Source organism: Hypoxylon fragiforme, assembly GCF_022984875.1.
Source record: "Hypoxylon fragiforme strain CBS 206.31 chromosome Unknown GGS25scaffold_6, whole genome shotgun sequence".
Taxonomy (NCBI): Eukaryota; Fungi; Ascomycota; class Sordariomycetes; order Xylariales; family Hypoxylaceae; genus Hypoxylon; species Hypoxylon fragiforme.
This window is the reverse complement of record NW_026054761.1, coordinates 3,198,227-3,219,000: the sequence shown is the minus strand read 5'-3', so window position 1 is coordinate 3,219,000 and position 20,774 is coordinate 3,198,227. Positions and strand designations below refer to the sequence as shown.

The following is a 20,774-nucleotide window of genomic DNA, read 5'->3' as shown; positions in this document are numbered from 1 at the left end:
GTTGGCATCACATCTCATTGGAAGCCTTACGTGACTTTATACCGTGTGTCCCGCGCCCGAGCCATATACATGTATCTTTACCGGGACGTACATCCAACATACATTCATAGAGCGTTCTAGTAGCTCCCACGGCCTTGCTTGCTGGCAAATAAATCAAATCAGCCCACGTCATAAACGTTACACTACAGTGGCCGCCTTTGTTTGGTTTGCTGAGGAATTTTTTAAGATGTTTATTTAGCTATTCTCCCCGAACTTTTCGTGTCGCATTAGAACCCGAACTTTCGGGCTTTTTCCCAATTTTTGCTCAAGATATTCCTCTCCTAGTTCTACAGCCAACTACCGTCTTCCTCCTTCTCCTTCTCCTTCTCCTCATCCTCGTCTATCTTTCCCATACCTTGGAACTCGCAAAAAAAAAAAAAATGTATACATACCCAGCCCCCTACCCCCCCAACAGCACATACCTCGCTCCTCCCTGCCTACCTCCCGGCTCAATACTAGCCTACCACTTCGGCCCCTACGGCATGGGTCCTTTCTCCCCGCAAGGCCTGTATTTCTTGCACGCTGTCGCCCCTAGGCCAGCACCACCCCTTCCGCCGCCTCGGCCACATCCGCAAGCTCTGCCTCCGCCGCCTGCACCGCGCACCCCGTATGGATACCCGGTATATCCCAATGCTTACGTGTGGGATCATGGCCCGAGACGAATATACGCATAGCTAGTGAGCCGTCGTACGAAAACGAACATGCTCTGCTGAGCGAGGAGAAAGAAGACCTGAGGCGTTTACAGCGGAATTGTTGTTAGCGGAGCAGAGTATTGAGGCGAACAGCGTCTACTTTCACTGAGAGAAACAGTTGCTAGTTGAACTGATGGATTGCTGCAACGGCTCCTGCTTGGTTTGGAGTCAAGTACCCAGAGGCAGCAAGCCGGCGTGTATCTTGGTGGTGCGGTTTGGTGGATGACTGCATTTCGGTATCGGTAGCTAGCTCCCGAGCCTCTCACGCCATTTTCGAGAGCTTAGCTGGGACCCCTATGATATAGCCGAATTACGACTATGGCTATGACAGTCAGTTTACCTGTTTTCTAAAAAAGAACGTCGGATTCCTGAAAGGAAAAATTGGTGGCTCTCCCCCTTTGAGGCGCGAGGACCTCTGGTAACTCACGATTAATGTCTACCTACTTACACGCCAAAAATACTACCTACCAACCATCGGTAGTTTTATCAAATCGAAATTTAATGGAAGACATTTAAAGCGTCTTCTCATACTAGCTAGCATATGATGACTTTCATCTATTATTTACAAATTTATGTAGTACATGAAGAATAGTGTTTTCGTTACCTACCCCTTTAACAAGTCTTCATCCCCACACATTAACCAACTGTGTAACCAAATTCTGTATTTCCAAAGGCCGAAGAAGGAGGATTGATCGACTCATTCAATACCTACGCAGACAGGCCGACTCCATACCTCCTATATAAATTTTTATAAATGTACCTCATCCATCAACAATGACTTCGGGCCAGTTGATCCTCACAAACAATTTATATGGAATCGGACATGGAGATGTCACTCCTGTTCTCTTGTGCTTGCCTGCAAAGAATCTAGACGTACCCCGTTACAGTCAATCTGAGTAACCTAGGTTAGACTTCCTATGCATCTCAATATAATCGAGACATAGGGGTTACCTCTCCATCACCAAGAAGTAGTTGGCCAACTAAGGACGATGAGCAAAGAAGAAAATAGTGAATTAAAGCTGCTAAGCAGTAAAAACATTAAAAGAATTAAGATAAAAACTAGGAGGCTAACGCTGAGGTTCATCCTACAGCCGATATGAGACTGGAGTTCGACAAAGATTCACGTTGATATCTTCGTAGACCCGTCTCAATAGATATACCCACCAAATAGTACTAGTTAATCAATTCCCTCCCCCTTACCCTAGTAAGAATATTACACGGGAGCCTCCATCGATAGAACGGGCACGTACGAAAATGGGTATTAACAAGTAAACTTGAGTGTCCATCGAAGCCCCTTTACATTCATTTGACTTAAATACCATCGCCATTAAATTCAGCTATCATAATAAAGACAATCGCCTGCCTGCCTCGCTCGTAAGCATTATGAGGATTAGTCGAGCATGATGTCGTGGTCTATCTAACCCAGTAAGTATACATCAAGACTACTCTAGGGAGCCAGCTCAAATCCACCTTTTCATCTTGATGCGGCCCCCTTTCCTTCTTCTCTCACAAGAAGCCTGCAACTAACATCAAGGCCACACCCAACGTTCCTAGCAATCCCGAGAGACTGAAGATGGCCACACCATCCTGGAGAGTAGTCGATCCACTGACCGGTATCTGACTCGGGGCCACCGTAGTTGCCGCCGTGGAAGATGTCCCACGGATCGGGGTTGAAGATAACGTGTGGGTTTTTGATGAGGTGAGGAGAGGGGGTGAAACTACAACCATCGCAGATTACATATCAGATTCATCATTCGTTCACAGGTTATAAGGGGTTCAGTTTTCAAATTACCTGTAGCTGTAGAGCAAGGCAATGTCGTTGTCACATTCGCTAAAGGGGTAGAGTAGTTGAATCCGGAGGGATGGGAGTGGGTTAGGCTTCGACTCAAGCCGGGATGGGTTGAGTTTAGAGCGAATTCTGATGTGGTAAACCCCGTAGGAAGGACACCCGAGACATCAGTCACATTAGGGGTTATGACCACGGAAATGGTAGACTCAAGGGTGCTGGTAACTGTGGTGGTCCCTGATAGAATTGTGGTTTCGGAGGCCTCAAATGGAGTAGGTGATATGCCGCATTGCGATAGATACTTGGTGACGGTCTCAGTAACGCTCTTGGTGATAGTGACATCTAAGAGATCATTGCCGTCTGAATAGCCCTGTGCGACGGCAAGGGGGGCCAGCAGGAAAACGAGTGACAAGAGCCAGGGTATGGCCATGGTGAGCGAGTGACAGTGAGATATGTGTCTTGGCTACCTAGGTAGATACAGAGGTCGACCTTGCTTGTTCCAGAGAGACAGAGGCGGCTTTCTTTATACGTACCTACTACCTTGATTCGAGATTGATTTGAGAAACCCGTACATGTATTAACGGAGCATTTCAAATTTGAGGGATATAGCCAGCACTGGTGGTATTGGTGGCAGTTGCACTGCTTTGTATTCAAAGTAAGGGGAAAGGAGGAGTTGGAACGAGTGCGTTTGCTCCAAAGACCATGAAGTTTGTGTCACACAATGAGAAGGACGGAGATTACAGCGTATGACTTAAATCAGGACTGAAACATGAGAATGGTTGAACTCGCGTCAGGAAGCGTTATTGCTGTTCTTCTAATCAGCAGGAGTCGTTTGCGGTGGACAGGTGAACACATACCCATAAAATATGGGACCACGGAGTCATTTGATATTACAATCATGACGGGTATTCTGGACTTGGGATGAAAACTGTTTGTTATTAGTACCTCGATATATCGTTTGTCACTACCTACCTACATGATCTTAGGTAGATAGATACCTACATGTAGATATGTAGAGAGCACTACATGTAGGCACAGTAGGTATACTGCTACTGCAGGTACCAACTCCCGCGCTCGTCCATGTCTATCCCGACAGACGTTGGCTGCCGAAACGAAACGGACAGCCGCGGCGGAATCTAACGTCCCTAAGGTCTTACAACGGCGGAACACCGAAATTGGATAATCCACGAACACGAGGGGGATTCCCAGTATGTGCTAACCCTAGGTGACTGGCCATCTCTGGTTTCGGTCTTACGTGCTTTTGCTCCTTATTAACACGCGGGCCGTAAAGAGTAAGACACGGCTAGGTAATAAATGAATAAATTGGTGTTCTTTGTCGTGATACTGTAACTGTACGTATGGTAGAATTTCTAGATGGCATTGCTGCCGCGAAGTTCGCGAACGTATGTGACAGTAGCAATATCCCTCGACTAGATTATAAATATGAACGTGCTCTTGGATATCTACCAAGGAGGTCAGGTAGTTGGACATCTGCTCACTCATGTTGATGGTTAATCGTCTGGGTAGGAATGCGTTTTATGGATGTTGTGGATTTTTGAGATCTTTGTACTGTGAAAAGTTCAAACATGAAATGTTCAAGTCCAGGTATCAAGCAGGTAGGTACGAGGTAGATATGAATTCATTTAATTATCTACTCGGCTTTATTATCCCCGCTGTTCCACATTGAACCAAGTCCATATGCCGAGACTTTTAAAGAGACTACCGTTATGATGTAACATGGGAGAAATGAATGTGAGAATTGATGATGTTAAGAAAGAACGATTCAAGATTCACATGCCTAACGCGTTCACGCGTCTTAACCCCACTACTGACTAATAGCTAGTAGCCCCATAAACCCCGCTGTAACCATACCTAGTATTATACCTAGTACTTAGGTGCCCACTATTAGTCTACAGGTACATACCTGTCTGTGTACCTACCTAGTACTATTAGGCAGTCAACTCGAATTATTAGTCCTCATCTTGCTTCTTCGTCTTCTACTTATATAATATAAGTAATAAGTGACATAATATAAATCCCCCCGCCTTTGGGATGGGCCTCGGAAGACCATGACACCAGACGAGATTGAAACGCTATTTAGCAATGTTCCGGACAGCGAGGAATCAAGAGTTGAAGCATTGCAGCAAGTTCTCGACGTTGTTCAGAAACTCCACGAGACCAAATCCCAGGATCTCGTGACTTTAGCAGAAAAGGTCGGAAATGGAAGCAGACAAGGTGAATCTTATATATCTATATCTACTTAATCTAGGTACATTAAAAAAAGCAAAGCTCGGCTAACACATCTACCCCTAGAACCATGGAGAGTACCCCTTGGGGAATCCGGCCTGTTGGGCTTCTTCCTAGACCTCCTAAAGGGGGATGATACCCCCCAGGATCTTGCAATCCAGTGCTTTCGAATCATAGGCAATTCCTGTGCAGACAATGGTTCGTCCCTTTGCCCTTCAATCCATATTCAGGAGGTGTTTTATTTTTATCCACATGCTTACTGGACATAGATGAGAACCGGCAAAGGGTCATCGACTCGGGCTGCATCCCTCAACTGGTCAAATTGCTAGAAACGGACTCCCTACTGCAATACGCCATCCCGGTCTTATTCAACATTTGCGTTGATTATGGTGAGAGTAGCCATATCTACCTCTCAGAAAAAGATGCTTTCTAACACAAGTTATTACCAAAGAGCCTGCCCAGGCAGCAGCGTATAAAGCTCGCTTGGCTATTCATTTGTTGGACTCTCAACTATTGGAGAAGACCGCGGCCTATAAGCATATCGTCTACAAGTTAATTGGCTTCGTAGCCACTCAAGGTATTCTCATTCCTTTCCAGGCACAGTAGCACATAGTACCAAATCTAACAAACCTCAAGAATTTGAAGCCGATTTGGTAGTTACCCAAACACCTTACCGCCTCCTGAATCTCGCCATCCAAGAGGCATCTAGTTCAGAATCACCAGATCTCGATAACTTCCTAGGACTATCTAGTGCAGCATTGGCATATCTTTCTCACCAGTACCTTCAAGACAGCTTCCTCGAGACTCCAGACGGTACCCAGCTATTCTTGGAGGCTTTCAAAACAAGCACCAATGGCGGTGAATTATTCCAACTCGAAACTCCCGAGGAACAGAGTCAACTCAGACAACTACAAGGTACTTTTACCCAGGCATTAGCGGATCTTTCCGCCAACCCCCTCTTCGTCTCACTATTCCCCTTGGACAGCCCCGTGGTGAACTCCTTGATCGACTGGATATCGTCACCTCACGACGTGATCCTCCAATCAGCAGCCTGCCTAACCCTAGGTAACCTCGCCCGCTCCGATGCGTCGAGCACCACCCTAGTGCAGGAGATGTTAGTTCACAAGCCGCTGATTGCCACACTCTCCTCCCATTCGCTCGCACAGGACCCCCAGCTGCTCCATTGCATACTCAGCTTCCTGAAGAACCTATCCATCGCCGCGAGCAACAAGGCCGTTCTAGGTGATGCGGGGCTCCTGGACCCCGAAGTCCTGCCCCGTATCTGGCACCTCGACACCCAGCCACAGGTCCAGTTTGACGCCATATCCCTCACGCGGCTTCTCCTCGTCAACTGTCCAGCGAACGTGCGCCGCGTGTGCGTGCCCGCGGCGGGACAAGATCAGACATCTATACAGCAGCTGATGGAACTGCACCCGAAAGCAGACCAAGACCCTATCAAGATGGAAATATCCCGCGCAGTAGCCAACATATGCCGGGTTCTACATTCCTCAAACCCCATCGGCTCTGCCCTCCTACCCCAACCCCCTCTGCCCGACCAAACAGAGGAAGAGGAAGAAGCACAACACCTCCTCCAAGAGTTCTACGCCAAACACACAACAATCCCCACCACGCTCCTATACCTCGGCCTGCAATCCAGATTCCCCGTCCTCCGCTCGGAGCTATGGTTCGTCCTCGCGCTGATGGCCCGCTCGCCTCAGGGCGCCGTCTTCATCAACGACGCTATGCTGCACCAACATCCGCAAATCATCGACATCCTCGTGGAATCCGTCACGGGCGAGAAACCGTCCGCGCCCGCGATCGACAACGATGACCACCACGACGCTAGTGATGACACCCCCCCTACACAAGGATCCGACAACCCCGATGATGATGATGATGATGATGATGTATCAGCAATAACCAAACAACTAAGCCAGCTAGAGCCTCAGCAGGCGGACCCAGCGAAGGCCGCGACGATGGTGAAAGTGGACCGCGAGAACGGGCTGGTGCTGATCGCCGAGCTGCTGAAGCAGTGCTCGTCGGATTTACCTGCTGCGACGAAAGCCACGTTCGAGCGGATACTGAGGACGGGTGGGGAGTTGGTGCTCGGTAGTAGGGAGTAGGGGTGAGGAAACTCTGGTTCTGGCATTAATTGAACGGCTCCATATAGGTGTAGTGTAGGCCAAGTCAGTTTGGGATAGGTATCTTGAATACTCTCAGTTCCTAGAATTATGTAACTTCACAGTAGTTGCGTAGTTACGGTCATGCACAAATGTACATGCTACAACCTTGAATAGAACATCAGATACCTGCCAAGAATAATAATCATCGTTTCCCACTTCCAGTGCGACTTTTTAGTCTGCTTCACATTACTGACTCGTATTTTTCATATCACGTCGATTACAAAGGGACACCTCAGATCATGTCCATTTATTTTTCCATTGAGAAACGACCTAAAGAGTAAACCGGAAGATGCAATATTGCTTCGGCCTTTTGTGTGTGACGGAGAGGAGGATCATAATCTCTTCTCTCACTGGGGACACACTTGCCGCAAGCCAACCCACCATGACCGACCAACAACACATCGAAAGCAGAACCCTAAGAATGCCGTCCGTACTCCCGTGCAAACCCGTCTGGGATTCGGCTGTCCGTCTATTTCTTGTTGGCCTCAGCCTCGGCCTTATCCTTAGCGCGCTTCTCCCGTATGCCTTGGTATCTCGCGTCGCTTCGGACCTTGCGAAGCTTCGCGTAGGCACCACCCTCGATCTGCTTGGGCATATCACTCTTCTTGATCTCGGTAACAGCCTCGGCGAAGGGAACGATGGGCAGAGCTGAGCCCAAGGTAGAGACGGTCTGGGTGTTGCTGAGGTCGGTGTCCTTGCTGTCACCAGCCTTGGGGTGCTTGGCACCCTTGCGGGGGAAGACGATCAATCGGGCCTTGTAGGCCTTTAGGCGGGCAACATTAGCGGAGAGGGACTCCTCGCTGAGGTTCTGGCGGCGGAAATCGACGGCGATACCGATGGTGGGGGCTACGAGACGGGGGATACCGGCTTCCTGCGCAAAGGTTAGAATCTTGAAGTCAAACATAATATCCACCTAAAGCGGCCATGATAGCGGTTTAGAGGGTGATTTTTCTTTCGGGGAGATATACCTTGAGCTCATCAAGGGTGAAGCCACGTCCGGCACGAACGCGACGGTTGTACTTAATAGTCGGGCATCGGACGACGGGTCGTAGCTTGTCGACGGGTCGGGGGGCGACGGCAGCAGCCTTAGCACGTCGTACAGAGCGACGGTGGATCTTCTTGGTAGGCTATATTTCCCGTCTCGAATTAGAATCTTGCACAACATCGTCATGGAAATTTTCTTCATACCTGATCGAAGTGGGTTCGCACCCGGCGTTGCCAATCCTTTCGGAAATCTGTAGAGTTTTGGTGAGTATAATTGACCTTTAGCAGGAGGTGTAGGTAGTAATTTCTCGATCCATCGTGTGTTCATAGTGGAAGAGAATTGAGGACATCGATTGGAACATACGGTTGTGCTGAATCTGGTTGTTGTGCTTGATCGCCTATAGAGAGAAAATCCGGTACGTCAGTGAGGTGTTCATTCAACAGAAGAGGATAAAGAGGTCTTGGAAATAGATCATGATGATCTTGAATGTGATTACTTACCATTGTGACTGATTGCGATCAAGGGCTGTGTTAATGGAATGAAACTTGATCGTCTATCGCGAGGTCGTCTTCAATTCTCCAGATTAAAGAATTGTAAAGGCGGCTTAGAGATCCTGGATCAATGCGCACTTTCGCCAAATTTTTCTAAAAGGGCTTGAAAACCCTATAATTTTTTGGGGGTGTGGCAATGCAAAAGTTTTTGGTTTTCAATTGTGGGTAGGAATACTAGGTAGTTATGGGGAAGTGGCTTGAAATACAGTGGGTCTCACATATCGATCAATGATATCCATGGCCTGTGCAATTTCAACATTGAACACTGTATTCGGCCCCACTCTTCAACTTCAACTTCAACTTCAACTTCAACATTCAATGTTGAATACATACCTACATACACTACAACACCATCAACATCGTGGAAAGACATTTCAAAACTCACATGTAAGCATGTCTTCTAGATGTCACAAGTAAGTGAGTGGTTTGACATGTTCATGGTTGTAAGATGCTTCTCTCTCTTTCACCAAAACTCCAAGTTATACGATCATGTAGGTGAGGCCAGAAAAGAAGAAGACATACAACCCGGTCAACTCTTATTGATGCTTGCCTTACGATTGATCAGTCGGCTGTCTTGGGCCAATATAAACTTCGTATCTGGGGTATCTACATAAAAGTCTACCACCAGGCAATATATTTTAGCAACTTGCAAGCACGGAAGTCTTGATAATACCTAGTAACTTGTGCATGGATATAACATAACGTGCCTTAAGCGCCCTCTAGCCTGCCTACCTAGGGTAGGTAAGCGTATCAACCCTATTTAATAGAAACCGGCATGATCGTGCATATTTCTCGTGATGATATATATGTTTCACTACCCCGACGCAGTAACTTGATAGATGTGTTGTGGGCGGTGGGCCCCCTTTCTAATATTTGAGCAACAGTGCCTTCAAAGCAGAAATTCCACCCTTTTTCTATAGCGGCTAATATTCGTAAGGATCCTGAGGTAGCTACAGGGGCATACATAGACTAAAAGCATAAGGCTGTATTTGGATCCTACTCTGTAAGGTTAACGTGATCAGCTGACCGAGACAGTGGCTGTTGTAGCTTGGAGGTTTTCTGCTCCTGGCGATCTTGTACATCTCCAAGCTGCACTCTTCTCCTTGCGTCTATGTAGTACATATATTCTTGATAGGTGTCTGAATAATAATCCATGATTAGCATAAATGCCAGAAAGAATGTTCAAGGAAGCAGAAAAAGCGCAAGGTAGATAGTAGGTGAGCTCGGAATATACATACGGGGTAAGACTTTAACGTCTTTAGGCACTGAAAAGGTGTAGTTAAACTGGCCCGTCGGTTTGGCGTGCCCATGCTCAACATCTCGAACCTTGCTATCCACCCTGACGTGCACACGTGTCATTGGATTCTTCGGGTCTTTGTGCTGTGGCTCGGTTCCGTCCTCGTCTAAGAGCGGTGGGTCGGTGTATACAATCGTTGCAGTGAGATACAGCACGCTGCCGACGGGAACGGGATTGCGGAAAGTACAAGGATCCGCGCTGATAAAGGTCGGCCGCGCGTGCGCAAAACTCGCAGCACAGCAGAAGGCTAACTCGAAGGTCTGTTTTAGATGGAACCCACCGAAAATCATAGTCTGATGACGATTGCGGTATTGCGGCTGCATAATGGATGCCGTCGAGAGTTGAGTGCCCGACATAGGAATTACATTAGACGGCTGACGGGTGTCATTATTGGGGTCGTGATAGGCAAGTTGTTTCAGCCAGATCTTATGAATAAGAGCCGACTCAGGGTCGTTCGGTTCCGTTTCGAGTAACGAATTCTTGAGTTGCTTCTTCTTGGCTAGGGCCTTGGCCTCTCCAGCTTTGAATATACTTTCTTCTTCCGGCGTCGAACAAACTAGTGCCGGCATGTTGATGGGTTTCTTGGTTATGGGATCCAAGCCTACCATGGTGAAGGTGCATGTCATCAACACATCTTCGGGTCTGCTTGGCTCACCCTCATCCCTGGCTCTGGCCACCCTGCAGGTAATCTCCACACTACTTCTCCCTGATGCGTAAGTTACCTGACCACTATATTCAAGATCACAAATCTCGGTCAAGGGATGGGCGATGGTAATGCGGTCAAGCGCCGCTGTCACGGTCGTAACGCCAGGTCCAGTGTGCTTGTACACGATGACCCCAGATAATGCATCTAGATCCATAAATATAGTGCCTAGCCTAGAATACAACTATCCAGTCAGACATGGCAGTAAATGGGAGAGGCGGGCTGGGGACCTTATATGACCAGAAGAGTTGATATATGTATCGGTAAGCCAAGGATCTCGGCCCAGTGGGAGCACAACTCGATGATAACTATCACTCATCTTCTTCGGGGTAAGATCACGCTTCTGCGTGCTTGCCTCAACGGAGGCTACACTCTTCCCTTGCTGCTGTAGTCTCCACGCTTCTATCCACGGGGTTGGCAAGCGCAACGGTAGACCATCACCCCTAAGACCACCAAATACGCCGTCGGTATGACGGGAAGCTGTGCCGTGTAGACATCTCCGTGCACCGAGCTGAGTTTGGCCCGACACGACACCCGTTTTAGCGGTGGGAGCTTTTATCCGGGAGGATAAGGCAGCTAGGCGCCTAATAGATAGGTTTTGACAAGTCATAAGAGGAAGTTGTTGGTTAGAATAGATATATCATATAGGCAGATGGCAACCTAATAAGTACATTTATACATTTGTAGTAATACATTTGTAGTAAGAACTACTAAGAAGGGATCGCGACGCGACGGAACATGACTAAAGCACCTCGGTTATATGACCCGAGTATTTATGTGGGGCACGGCCGAGATGGATCATCGTGGATAGATACTGCGTAGTACACGTAGGAACAAGTATCGGGTCCAAAGAAATGAATAACAAATAATAAAGATAATTAATTATGGAACAACACAGGAAGCATATGTTGGCAAAGGTGAAATGGGAATTAGTTGAATATTCTCAATTTACACATATGTAAATCGATATATCGATATGTATAATACCGTAACATCATGTAATATATATATCATCATGCACCACATTTTCACCCCGCACCTTCCTCTGCTGCTGTTAGTATGTACTGTATCTCTAAATGCACAACCATGAATCATTTATAGTATACCCTAGGTTCAGATCTGACAACACAATAGCCACTTGTGTAAAAAAAATAAGAGATTAAAAAAGAATTAGACTTATTATTTATCATAATGAGAATTACCCAGGTAGGCAAAAAGTAGATGCGACGCCTCAGGCGGGGGTCGAACCCGCAACCTTGGGATTTCGTTCCAACGGATGAAATCCTTTGTAAAAGTCCCACGCTCTAGCCAATTGAGCTACCAAGGCTCCGATTCGCAATTGGATGATTTTTCGACTCATTATTTTGACTTACATTTCTAACTTACGGATTGGCTTGAAAGAAAAAGAAAAATGTGCGTAGTTTTTTTAACAAGGCTACGCTAGCTGCACGCTAGTATGCAGCTAGCATGTGATTTGCGTCCACTAAATATTAAGCTTCAGATAAAGTTAAACTACCCACTCAGCCCACTCAACCCACTCAACCAATAATGAATAATCCACGGACTGCAATTGCATCTTGGTTCAAGTTACCTAGGTATCCTTGAGTAACGCATTGTTACCTATTTCATATAAACATATGTAACTATTCTAATATGCAAATAACAAACAGCATTCATGATTTCTCGAGTTCTACTCAGAATCTATGTCCTGAAATCAATAGATACGAGAATAGTATACATCACCGTGTTATATAGATACATATATACAATGGCAGACTTTATGCTGCCACTATACCTAGTATAATGTACCTAGGAGTTGATGATTGATACACACGAAACCTCATGTATATACATGTGACTACTTATATTGCAATAATCAACTACGTTCCACCCTTAAGGCGCGACAACTCCGTATTCTTCCTTACGAAGCCGTGGCCCTTGAGAGGCAGCTCTCTCTTCCTCAATTCGTCTTCAATCAGCTTAAATCTTCCAAGCGCCATCTCCTTGTCGCCGCGAGTGACACGTTTCGTTGCCACCGAGACGTTCGGTAGCTTGACTAGATTTTGCAGGCGCTGCTGGATCTCCTGAGTCAAAGTCTTAGGCTTGGGTGGCTTCTGCACTAGCTGGAGCAACGATCGAACATTGGTGATGTCGGACAGCTGATGGTCGGGAATTAGTTGGCCTGTGAGTTGGAACAAACGCTTCCTGACCTAATCATATTTCTTTGTCAGTAAAATCTGTCCCGCAAGAGAATTCAATAAAATTCGAGAGGAATTCTCAGCATGGGAGAAACCATGGAAAAAACGTACAGCGAACTTGATCCGGGGGTCTGACAAAGACACTGCTTTCCAGCCATGACCCCATGCCCCCCTGAACTTCCGCGCTTCCTCGATTGAAGGCATTGATTTGTTCGAAGAGGACTTTGATGTTAACGTCTCAGCATGGTCCTCGGTCGTTTGCTCTCCGACTATGTTGGCCTCGTCTGTGTGGTTCAGGGACTCTGCTATAGCAGAGATATCTCCAGTCAGAGACACTGCGCCGGTCTCTGCGACATTGATATTTGCCTCTAAAACACGATATTGGTCCCTTGCCCCCCCAATGGGCCAGGCACCCACCAATTTATCGTCTTGCCCCGATAGCTTCAGTGCATATGCCTCTATAACGGCTCGGCGCACTGATGTCTCTATTAGAGCTGAGTCTAGCACCTTCTCTTGAGGCTTGAAGCCGGCGAAATCATTTGACCAATGTTCGGGTAGCTCCCACCAATTGTCTAGTCTACCGACTGCTTCTAATCCATCTGCTGTCAATGCGGGGTAATATCTCGTGTCCGATACTTCATCATATCTCTCAGCGTGACTGCGCCGAGGTGGGGGAACGTATGCATCCCATTGCTCTACCGGCCGGGTCTGTTCTTCAGTATAGGCAGAGTCCCCCTCAATTCCGGAAGGCTTTATGGCGGTTACCGTGGCGAGCTCTTTTCCTTGAGATCCATCGACTCCCTTCAATTGGGCTTCGTCGACTTCCTTCGTTGGAGCTTCGTCAACCTTGGGATTGGAAGTCTCCGTATTAGGCTGTTCGGCAGCTAACTGAACGGGCTCTTTTTCCTGGGCTTCATTGACCTCTTTTCCTTGAGCTCCATCAACCTCGCGGTTAAGATTTCCTGTACTAGGTTGTTTCTCAGATGAGTAGAAGCGCGCAAATGTGGAGCATTGAAGATTTGTGGGCGCGGGTTTGCGATGAGAGATGGATATGTTTCGGGTGGATGTATGTGAACATGAACTGGCTAGGGGAGAAATCGAAGAGAGCGAGGTGGTGGCAGATAGGCCCGCTGGCCGTCTTAGTCGCGGTATTCGTCGCATTTTGACGAATTGGGGCAGACTAGTCGTTTGAGGTCGGATGTGAATTGTTGCTGCTATAATTTCCACAACGACGTTGAGCTTTTTTTCGTTCAATGTTCCCATGTAGCTTCAGCCACAGTTCAATGTTAGAATTGATAAATAGCCACAGGTTGAGGGACACTAGTTAGTGACTAAACAACTAGCGTGCCTTATCATCTTATCAGCCTGCATCTGCCTCGTCATTGCTTGTGCAACATAGAACATTCAATGTTCATCCAATAATTGAAGACTAAGCTCCTTCTTCTCCTAGTACCTCTACATACCAACATACCAACATACCAACATACCACTGCACTGCATCTACCAACACCATCTTGCAGGAGTGTATTCCATATTCCGGGGATATACGAAGTGATATAAACCATGTAAAAATAGGCGAATGTCTTCGCCGCAACATACAACAACAATAATATAAAAGTACATGGTACTGCGACACGATGCGACATCACCTCTCCCTATTCCTCATAGGCATCCTTATCTCCTGCGTCGCCGCAACTTGTAAGTTAGCTACCTACCACCTACCTCCCTATTACCTCCCCCCCCAAAGCTGACCTCATCCGTTCCATCGTATCCAGCTGCACCGACCTTCTGCAAGTGCACTTGCTTTAAGAACAGCACCCTGATCCAGCTTGGCCCACAAGGCGACTCCTCTGTCTCATTTGGCAGCTCCAGTTCATCCGGATCCCAAGAATTCCTTCAGCGCTCTCTTCCACCGCAAAAGCGCGCCGCCTCCGCCTCCTGCACCCAGTGTACGCGATCCTTCTGCCTGTCCCAACACTTGCCGATATGTAAGGAGGCCGAGGAGATCGATGTCGTGGCCATGTGCTTCCAGCGCGACAGTCGCAAGGATCAGATCATCGTCTGGGGTTTCATTCTGGGTACCACTGGTTTACTGGGCTGGGCTGCCGCAAAGAGGGTAGTCGAGATGCGAGAGGGTAAAAAAGCTGCTGCCCCAGGATTAGGCGGCGCGGCCGCAGGGAGACGAGGGGTACGAACTCCTGAGGACCGAGGCGTATATATGCCTGTTGGCCATGGTGATGCCCCGGGGGGTTAAGTAAACGAAGACGTCCATGATAAAATTTTATAATATACCTACATAGGTATGCCATAATTATCTATCATATTTGATTTATTAGGAGTTGGATATTTTTTCGATTGTGTCAAGCAATCCTCTATGAACGGTCATCTCACACTGTATAGGTGCTATTCTCATATATAGTATGAGAATAGTATCATGAGGAAGTCATGCATCTGTCAGCATTTTATAACGACTTTTAGATAACCCCTTGAATGGCATAAGGCAGCAGGAGACACACTGTTACTAATGCTGTGCTCTTCACCGAAGATGATCCTATTCCTCCTCGATGAGAGTAGCCTTGTGGTCTTGGCTATGGCCATTGCCGAGGAGCGCGCCGTTCTTTTCCCGCCTATCCCGGACCGCAGCCGCCAAGTCTTCCAGGACCTCGACAGTGCTATCCCAGTCGATGCAGGCATCGGTAATGCTAACACCCTTCTTAAGCCCACCCGGTCCCTCGGCAGGGACCTTTTGATTGCCCTCGTTAATGTTGGACTCAATCATGACCCCGACAATCGCCTTCTCGCCTTCCCTCAACTGGTCACTAATGACCTTGGCGACCTTTGGCTGGTTTCGGTGATCTTTATTCGAGTTGCCTAATACGCACGAGGTAGGTTAGTTCAGTCACAGTATCATCTTAGCGGGAATACAATATACCATGCGAGCAGTCGACCATGATAGCCAGCTTTTGCCCCTTCTTGATCAGGGTTTCTTTGGCAGCTTGGATATTCTCCTTGTCATAGTTGGTTCCCTTGGTGCCGCCTCGGAGAATAACGAAGCCGTGCTCATTTCCCTTCGTTCTCGTAATGGCTGCTAGGCCCTGTTTAGTTACACCCATGAAGTGGTGCTTGGAGGCTGCAGCGCCAATGGCATCGATAGCGACATTCAAATTTCCATCAGTGCCATTCTTGAACCCAATTGGGAAGGACAGGCCGGAGGCTAGTTCACGGTGCAATTGCGATTCCGTAGTACGCGCGCCGATAGCCCCGACAGAAATGAAATCTGCTAGGAACTGTGGCGAGATGGTATCCAGCATTTCACTGGCGATGGGCATGCCAGCGTTGGTCAAATCACTGAACATCTGTCGTGATATGCGGAGGCCCTTGTTAATCTTGAAACTATTGTCGATATCAGGATCGTTGATGAGCCCTTTCCAGCCTACGGTTGTCCGTGGCTTCTCAAGATAGGCACGCATGACTATGCACAAGTCATCCGACAGCTTATCGGATAGCTTCTTGAGACGCTGGGCGTAATCATGGGCCATAGCTGGGTCATGAATGGAGCAAGGTCCAACAACAACCAAGAGACGGTCACTGCGGCCCATAATGACAGCAGCGGCATCCCTTCGGCCCTTGACGACAGTATGCAGAGAAGCATCGGTCATGGGAATCTCAGAGATGAGTAATGCAGGCGGGATGAGAGGGTCCTGGCCCAGGACTGCGGTTTCCAAGTACATCAGCATCTGAACGGTATTTGTTCTTCAAAGTACGATGTATCTTGAGTGTATATGGCTGAGCAGAAGATAGAAGATAGTTTGGAAGTAAGAGTAATCAAAAATAGGCAAGAGGCACGATGTCTAAAGTTCGACGAGCTGGGAATTGGCTTTCATGGCCTCACATACCTCTCATATCATCAGCCACCAGGGGCTCCATATCAAGACCTGGCATGATGCTGAGTGGGCGAGTAAAGCAGTCGAAGGTTTGCAGAGGGAGTGACTATGAATAACAGCAGCAGCAACGGCAACGGCAACAATGTCTGTTTGCTGCGGGTAATCCGAAGAGCGGATAGATGCGTGTTGCGTAGTGTGTGCCGTCTATTATTATTCAAATAAAGGAGGCCTCGAGATGAGTCAGACTCTGTATTTTGGGAAGAGAGGACGAAGGCGAGAGAGTGTGTGTGAGTGAAAAAAAAAATTTAAGACTGAAGGAGTTTTGCAAGCTCCTGTGTATTTCTCAGATGATTAGAGTCTTTTTATGTTCCGGTCCCTTTTAGATCTCTGGTTTACTGCCAAGGTTAGATAAATCCGATCTACAGTCTTGATATCTATAGGAATTTTATTAAGGAAAGCCTTCGGTAAGAGTCATGTACAAGGAAAAGGTTTAATTTGATGTTTGCAAATAAAAATAGATGAAAATGCTTAGGTAAAGTACCTACCCTACGTAGTACGTAGGGTAGCCTTGGGTAGGTAGGTACTAGGTAGAGTGCAAGCAAGTCACAACCTTGGAAGTAAGTTAAAGTTAGGTTATGTTACCCGTTAGCCGGTTACTAACGTGCTACGTACGAGTTCTTATAGGTAGAATTTAAGATAGGAAGAACGATACACCCGATGCCCAGTAAATGTATCAAAGGGTAAGTACATGTAAAACTAAAATTATAGGCTACCCTAGGTATCTAGTATCTACATGTATAGTACTATGCATATTATTTAAGAATCGTCAGTGACGAAGTAACATTGAATGGTGGGGTGTCAAATTGAGTGAGGGGTTACATTACAATACCTTACTAATGTACCTAACTTACAATGTGCATATACACAGTAGTTACATACGTAAATCCTTGCTATTGCCAGGTATTAGATACAGATACATATTTAGTAATACCCAATTAAGATAATCAACTCTTCAATTTTAATCTTCACTCTTATTTCTTCAATTACATGTTTCTATCGTATGATGCAAGATGTACTATGTATGTCTGCGACGCATGGGCAACGCACCAATCGTTGTAAAACTTTACAAAACTACTTACTCTCTAGCATGACAAAGGGCCCATGGAGTCTCGTTGTCACATTACTGGCTACTGATAATTATAGCTCAAGTCTTGAGAGTAAGCCTCGAGAGCTACAGTACACTCATGCCTCACAGACCCTTTCCCCGGTCTTGTTTGATATCAGAGTTTACTTCGTACCTCGACATGTCATCTGATCTTATTCGTTAAAAACACATTTGAGCTTCATATCTTTGTTGAACGAAGTAAGCCATAACTATCCCGTGAGGATAGAATATTATCTATGCCAGACTGTCTTCCAGGTTAAGCCTAAGATCAGGTTCAATTGGATCGACAACCCTCACATCCACCACATGGCTTACGGTATATCGTCTACACTTTTTTCGTGTGGCCTGATCCCATTCCAGGTAAATAGATGCCTACCATTGTGGAATGGTAATGTAATTATTTCACACACGCAGTGTTCCATCAATTTCCTCTTCAACATAGGCAGGTAGGTAGGTAGGCAACCTGATACTTAGGATAACTGACCTGGTAGCTTAGCTTACCAGCCCAACCCCTTTTCCTGAATGCCATTCACACAATATGAAGTTGTTCTAAACTCAGTGAACTGGATGAACAGGAAACAGCCCTACGGCTAAATTATAATATACTACCAGGACAATATAACTGCGGAGGTATATCATCCGGCATTCTCCAAACCTCGGCACGATCTAACGATAATAAGTATCCAAGCTGCCACCATGAATCCATCTTCCTGTGCCTTGGCGCTCAACTTTTACCATTGCTACCACCAACATGGTCTCCGTGTCGTTATACAAGATGAAGAGCCTCAGTTTCAAATCCTCCATCTTCACCATGTGGCTGTTATGGTGGGTAACATGTATCAGCGCACTACCTATCAAGAATACTCCGCGCCAGGATGAAGAATCGCATTGGGTAGCAACGTGGACTTCCATGCCACAGCTGGTAGAGCCTAACAATATGCCACCTTCCCCATTTGTATGTCATACCCAATCCAGTAGTATATCAAACAAACACCTAAACATCAATCTAGTCAGGCTCAGCCGCGTTCAAGGATGCCACCCTCCGGCAAACCCTACACTTGTCAATCGGCGCTGAGAGGCTGCGCTTCCAGATCTCCAATACATTTGGCGGCAGTGATCTTCCCATCACGGAAGCATCTGTAGCCCTTCCTACGGGAGGTAAAGCTGGTGTCAATGGCATTGATACCACGACGTTGAAGGGCCTCACTTTCAATGGTTCCACGTCGGTCACAATCCCGAGAGGCCAAGTTGCGTACACAGATCCAGTTGATTACAAGGTTGAGCCTCAATCCATGGTCACGATCAGTCTGTATTCGCAACCTGGCCAATCTGGAAGCAGTATTACTGGACACCCGGGAAGCCGGACGACTTCCTGGATGCAGCAGGGTAATCATCTAAATGCCTCGACAGTCACAGGAGCGAGTACGGCTCACTGGTATTTCCTCACTGCGGTGGAGGCTTGGGCTCCTAAAACAACCGCCGCTTTGGTAATTCTTGGTGATAGTATCACAGATGGACGCGGAAGCGATGACAATGCCAACAACCGGTACGGGTAGGACCCATTTCGTAACTGAGACTTTGACTGACAGAAACCCAGCTGGCCAGACCTTCTCTTGGCAAAGATGCAAAAAGAAGGAATTACCAACATTGCCGTGTGCAACCAAGCAGCGGGTGGCAACACTGTCCTCACTGGTGGTCTAGGCCCGCCGCTCATGCAGCGTTATAAACGAGATCTTCTCGAGACAGCGGGTGCAAAATACGCCCTCATATTTGAAGGGGTGAATGACATCGGTGGAGGGTCTCCGGACTCGGGGACACAGACACGCCTCGCCAACAGTATAACATCGGCCTTCAAGACCATCGCTACTGAGGCTAAAGCAGCTGGCATGACCGTCTTTGGTGCAACGATTACACCATTTGGCGGGAATGGACAGAGCTACAGCAATCCCACCAGAGACCAAGGAAGACAGACAGTGAACAAATGGATTCTGGGTGGTGGAGATGGTAGTTTCGACGCAAGCATCGACTTCGCTAAGATCCTGGCCAACCCTTCGAATGCGGCTAACTTGGCTTCCCAGTATGATGGTGGCGACCATCTACACCCTAATGCTGCCGGATACCAGGCCCTTGCTGACCAATTTCCTCTAGAAATCTTTGGAGCCAATACTACTGCTGCTTTGAACTTTGAAGTGGCTTTATACTAGGCAGTGAATACTTGAACGATCAATATAAGAAATTGACCAATAGCTCTGTTATATCAAGTTGATGGATTATCAAAATAGTGTAGATGAAAAGCCAGCCTTCAATCATCATTACGAGAGAGTGAGAAGCTTCTAGCCTGGGCTCCAGAGAATGGCTAGCAAATATGAATATCAGTTAGCGGTACAAGAGTGATGCTTCTCTAGGTAAGTCTATATAATTCGACTTCAGCACACCTACTGATAAAAAACTTGGATTAGTTCTTCATCGCTATGGTGTCTTTGCTAACGTCTTCACACTCCGAACCACCACCCGATCTGATAGTTATTCATGGCATGCTACTTGATAGCTTTGGCAGCTGTGTTGCTGAGTCTATTTAGTCCATGTTACCTTCCCATTGGATTCTGACGCAGTCCTAGTGATCGCCATTATTCTCGTTAAAATAGCCATATTAATCGAATTTTGTGAGGTTGCTAAGTAGTTGAGCAACTGCCTATAGGGATGAGAACTCGAGAAGAGGTAGGTGCTAGGCATTAAAACTAGCCGCCTAGATATGGGAAACGCGCCGAAGTCGAGGGTAAGCGCTAAGAGAAGCCTGGGACCGACACAAAGGTGAACCTGGGGGAACATGGATGGGCACCGGATAGTCAAACTTGATTCACCAATCACCCCTCCATATCTCTCCGTAAAAAGAAAGGTTGAGGTGTTGACTTCGTTTTGGGTATATTAATGGTCGTTATTCATGGCTCGCTTCGTTTTATATTTATTCAATTATAAGTACAATTATTTCCGCACGAAGACTAAGACTCTTGAGATGAAACGTGCAAGTGACTTTCTCACAATAT

General features: G+C 47.0%; 8 protein-coding genes and 1 non-coding gene across 9 annotated transcripts; 3 read left to right on the top strand and 6 right to left on the bottom strand.

Annotated features, from left to right (window-relative positions):
* Positions 1-1,797: 1,797 nt before the first annotated feature.
* Positions 1,798-2,987, bottom strand: GGS25DRAFT_497140 (uncharacterized protein). The gene has a single exon (XM_049261595.1). The coding sequence runs from the start codon at positions 2,945-2,947 to the stop codon at positions 2,450-2,452; it is 498 nt and encodes a 165-aa protein (XP_049116106.1). The 5' UTR covers positions 2,948-2,987; the 3' UTR covers positions 1,798-2,449.
* A 1,465-nt stretch (positions 2,988-4,452) lies between these two features.
* GGS25DRAFT_347561 (ARM repeat-containing protein) lies at positions 4,453-7,152 on the top strand. Its single transcript, XM_049258012.1, has 5 exons — positions 4,453-4,752; positions 4,831-4,962; positions 5,034-5,153; positions 5,216-5,341; positions 5,401-7,152. The coding sequence occupies exons 1-5, from the start codon at positions 4,587-4,589 to the stop codon at positions 6,885-6,887; spliced, it is 2,031 nt and encodes a 676-aa protein (XP_049116105.1). The 5' UTR covers positions 4,453-4,586; the 3' UTR covers positions 6,888-7,152.
* GGS25DRAFT_347526 (60S ribosomal protein L13) lies at positions 7,152-8,634 on the bottom strand. The gene is made up of 5 exons (XM_049258011.1): positions 8,433-8,634; positions 8,296-8,329; positions 8,136-8,182; positions 7,916-8,074; positions 7,152-7,818 (listed from the first exon to the last, which is right to left on the bottom strand). The coding sequence occupies exons 1-5, from the start codon at positions 8,433-8,435 to the stop codon at positions 7,417-7,419; spliced, it is 645 nt and encodes a 214-aa protein (XP_049116104.1). The 5' UTR covers positions 8,436-8,634; the 3' UTR covers positions 7,152-7,416.
* A 149-nt stretch (positions 8,635-8,783) lies between these two features.
* GGS25DRAFT_497128 (Thioesterase/thiol ester dehydrase-isomerase) lies at positions 8,784-11,437 on the bottom strand. The gene is made up of 3 exons (XM_049261594.1): positions 10,714-11,437; positions 9,722-10,656; positions 8,784-9,622 (listed from the first exon to the last, which is right to left on the bottom strand). Exons 1-3 carry the CDS (start codon positions 11,091-11,093, stop codon positions 9,480-9,482), a joined length of 1,458 nt encoding a protein of 485 aa, XP_049116103.1. The 5' UTR covers positions 11,094-11,437; the 3' UTR covers positions 8,784-9,479.
* Positions 11,438-11,710: 273 nt separating this feature from the next.
* Positions 11,711-11,810, bottom strand: GGS25DRAFT_t70. The gene has a single exon. It is a non-coding gene; the product is annotated as a tRNA-Lys (tRNA).
* A 553-nt stretch (positions 11,811-12,363) lies between these two features.
* GGS25DRAFT_523228 (ribosomal subunit 39S-domain-containing protein) lies at positions 12,364-13,842 on the bottom strand (the record flags this gene model as incomplete). The annotated part of the gene is made up of 2 exons (XM_049264384.1): positions 12,364-12,693; positions 12,793-13,842. 2 exons carry the CDS (start codon positions 13,840-13,842, stop codon positions 12,364-12,366), a joined length of 1,380 nt encoding a protein of 459 aa, XP_049116102.1.
* Positions 13,843-14,318: 476 nt separating this feature from the next.
* GGS25DRAFT_523227 (uncharacterized protein) lies at positions 14,319-14,935 on the top strand (the record flags this gene model as incomplete). The annotated part of the gene is made up of 2 exons (XM_049264383.1): positions 14,319-14,379; positions 14,457-14,935. The coding sequence occupies 2 exons, from the start codon at positions 14,319-14,321 to the stop codon at positions 14,933-14,935; spliced, it is 540 nt and encodes a 179-aa protein (XP_049116101.1).
* A 176-nt stretch (positions 14,936-15,111) lies between these two features.
* Positions 15,112-17,295, bottom strand: GGS25DRAFT_347442 (uncharacterized protein). Its single transcript, XM_049258010.1, has 4 exons — positions 17,111-17,295; positions 16,578-16,952; positions 15,614-16,393; positions 15,112-15,552 (listed from the first exon to the last, which is right to left on the bottom strand). Exons 2-4 carry the CDS (start codon positions 16,621-16,623, stop codon positions 15,233-15,235), a joined length of 1,146 nt encoding a protein of 381 aa, XP_049116100.1. The 5' UTR covers positions 16,624-16,952; positions 17,111-17,295; the 3' UTR covers positions 15,112-15,232.
* An 886-nt stretch (positions 17,296-18,181) lies between these two features.
* Positions 18,182-20,118, top strand: GGS25DRAFT_347385 (SGNH hydrolase). Its single transcript, XM_049258009.1, has 3 exons — positions 18,182-18,685; positions 18,741-19,276; positions 19,328-20,118. Exons 1-3 carry the CDS (start codon positions 18,482-18,484, stop codon positions 19,932-19,934), a joined length of 1,347 nt encoding a protein of 448 aa, XP_049116099.1. The 5' UTR covers positions 18,182-18,481; the 3' UTR covers positions 19,935-20,118.
* Positions 20,119-20,774: the final 656 nt, after the last annotated feature.

What these genes read in the sequence shown, in the direction of transcription:
- GGS25DRAFT_347526 (XM_049258011.1), bottom strand. An exon ending in CAACCAGATTCAGCACAACC is followed by an intron (nt 8,183 to 8,295) that starts GTATGTTCCAAT and finishes AAAACTCTACAG; the next exon opens with ATTTCCGAAAGGATTGGCAA. An exon ending in TGCGAACCCACTTCGATCAG is followed by an intron (nt 8,075 to 8,135) that starts GTATGAAGAAAA and finishes CGGGAAATATAG; the next exon opens with CCTACCAAGAAGATCCACCG.
- GGS25DRAFT_347442 (XM_049258010.1), bottom strand. Translation starts at nt 16,623, where the DNA reads ATGCCAGGTCTTGATATGGAGCCCCTGGTGGCTGATGATATGAGAG. An exon ending in GGTGGCTGATGATATGAGAG is followed by an intron (nt 16,394 to 16,577) that starts GTATGTGAGGCC and finishes TGGAAACCGCAG; the next exon opens with TCCTGGGCCAGGACCCTCTC. An exon ending in CATGGTCGACTGCTCGCATG is followed by an intron (nt 15,553 to 15,613) that starts GTATATTGTATT and finishes CGTGCGTATTAG; the next exon opens with GCAACTCGAATAAAGATCAC.
- GGS25DRAFT_497128 (XM_049261594.1), bottom strand. Translation starts at nt 11,093, where the DNA reads ATGACTTGTCAAAACCTATCTATTAGGCGCCTAGCTGCCTTATCCTCC. An exon ending in AACTCTTCTGGTCATATAAG is followed by an intron (nt 10,657 to 10,713) that starts GTCCCCAGCCCG and finishes GTTGTATTCTAG; the next exon opens with GCTAGGCACTATATTTATGG. An exon ending in AGACGTTAAAGTCTTACCCC is followed by an intron (nt 9,623 to 9,721) that starts GTATGTATATTC and finishes ATTATTATTCAG; the next exon opens with ACACCTATCAAGAATATATG.
- GGS25DRAFT_497140 (XM_049261595.1), bottom strand. Translation starts at nt 2,947, where the DNA reads ATGGCCATACCCTGGCTCTTGTCACTCGTTTTCCTGCTGGCCCCCCTT.
- GGS25DRAFT_347385 (XM_049258009.1), top strand. Translation starts at nt 18,482, where the DNA reads ATGGTCTCCGTGTCGTTATACAAGATGAAGAGCCTCAGTTTCAAATCC. An exon ending in ATATGCCACCTTCCCCATTT is followed by an intron (nt 18,686 to 18,740) that starts GTATGTCATACC and finishes ACATCAATCTAG; the next exon opens with TCAGGCTCAGCCGCGTTCAA. An exon ending in GATGACAATGCCAACAACCG is followed by an intron (nt 19,277 to 19,327) that starts GTACGGGTAGGA and finishes ACAGAAACCCAG; the next exon opens with CTGGCCAGACCTTCTCTTGG.
- GGS25DRAFT_347561 (XM_049258012.1), top strand. Translation starts at nt 4,587, where the DNA reads ATGACACCAGACGAGATTGAAACGCTATTTAGCAATGTTCCGGACAGC. An exon ending in CGGAAATGGAAGCAGACAAG is followed by an intron (nt 4,753 to 4,830) that starts GTGAATCTTATA and finishes ATCTACCCCTAG; the next exon opens with AACCATGGAGAGTACCCCTT. An exon ending in CAATTCCTGTGCAGACAATG is followed by an intron (nt 4,963 to 5,033) that starts GTTCGTCCCTTT and finishes TACTGGACATAG; the next exon opens with ATGAGAACCGGCAAAGGGTC.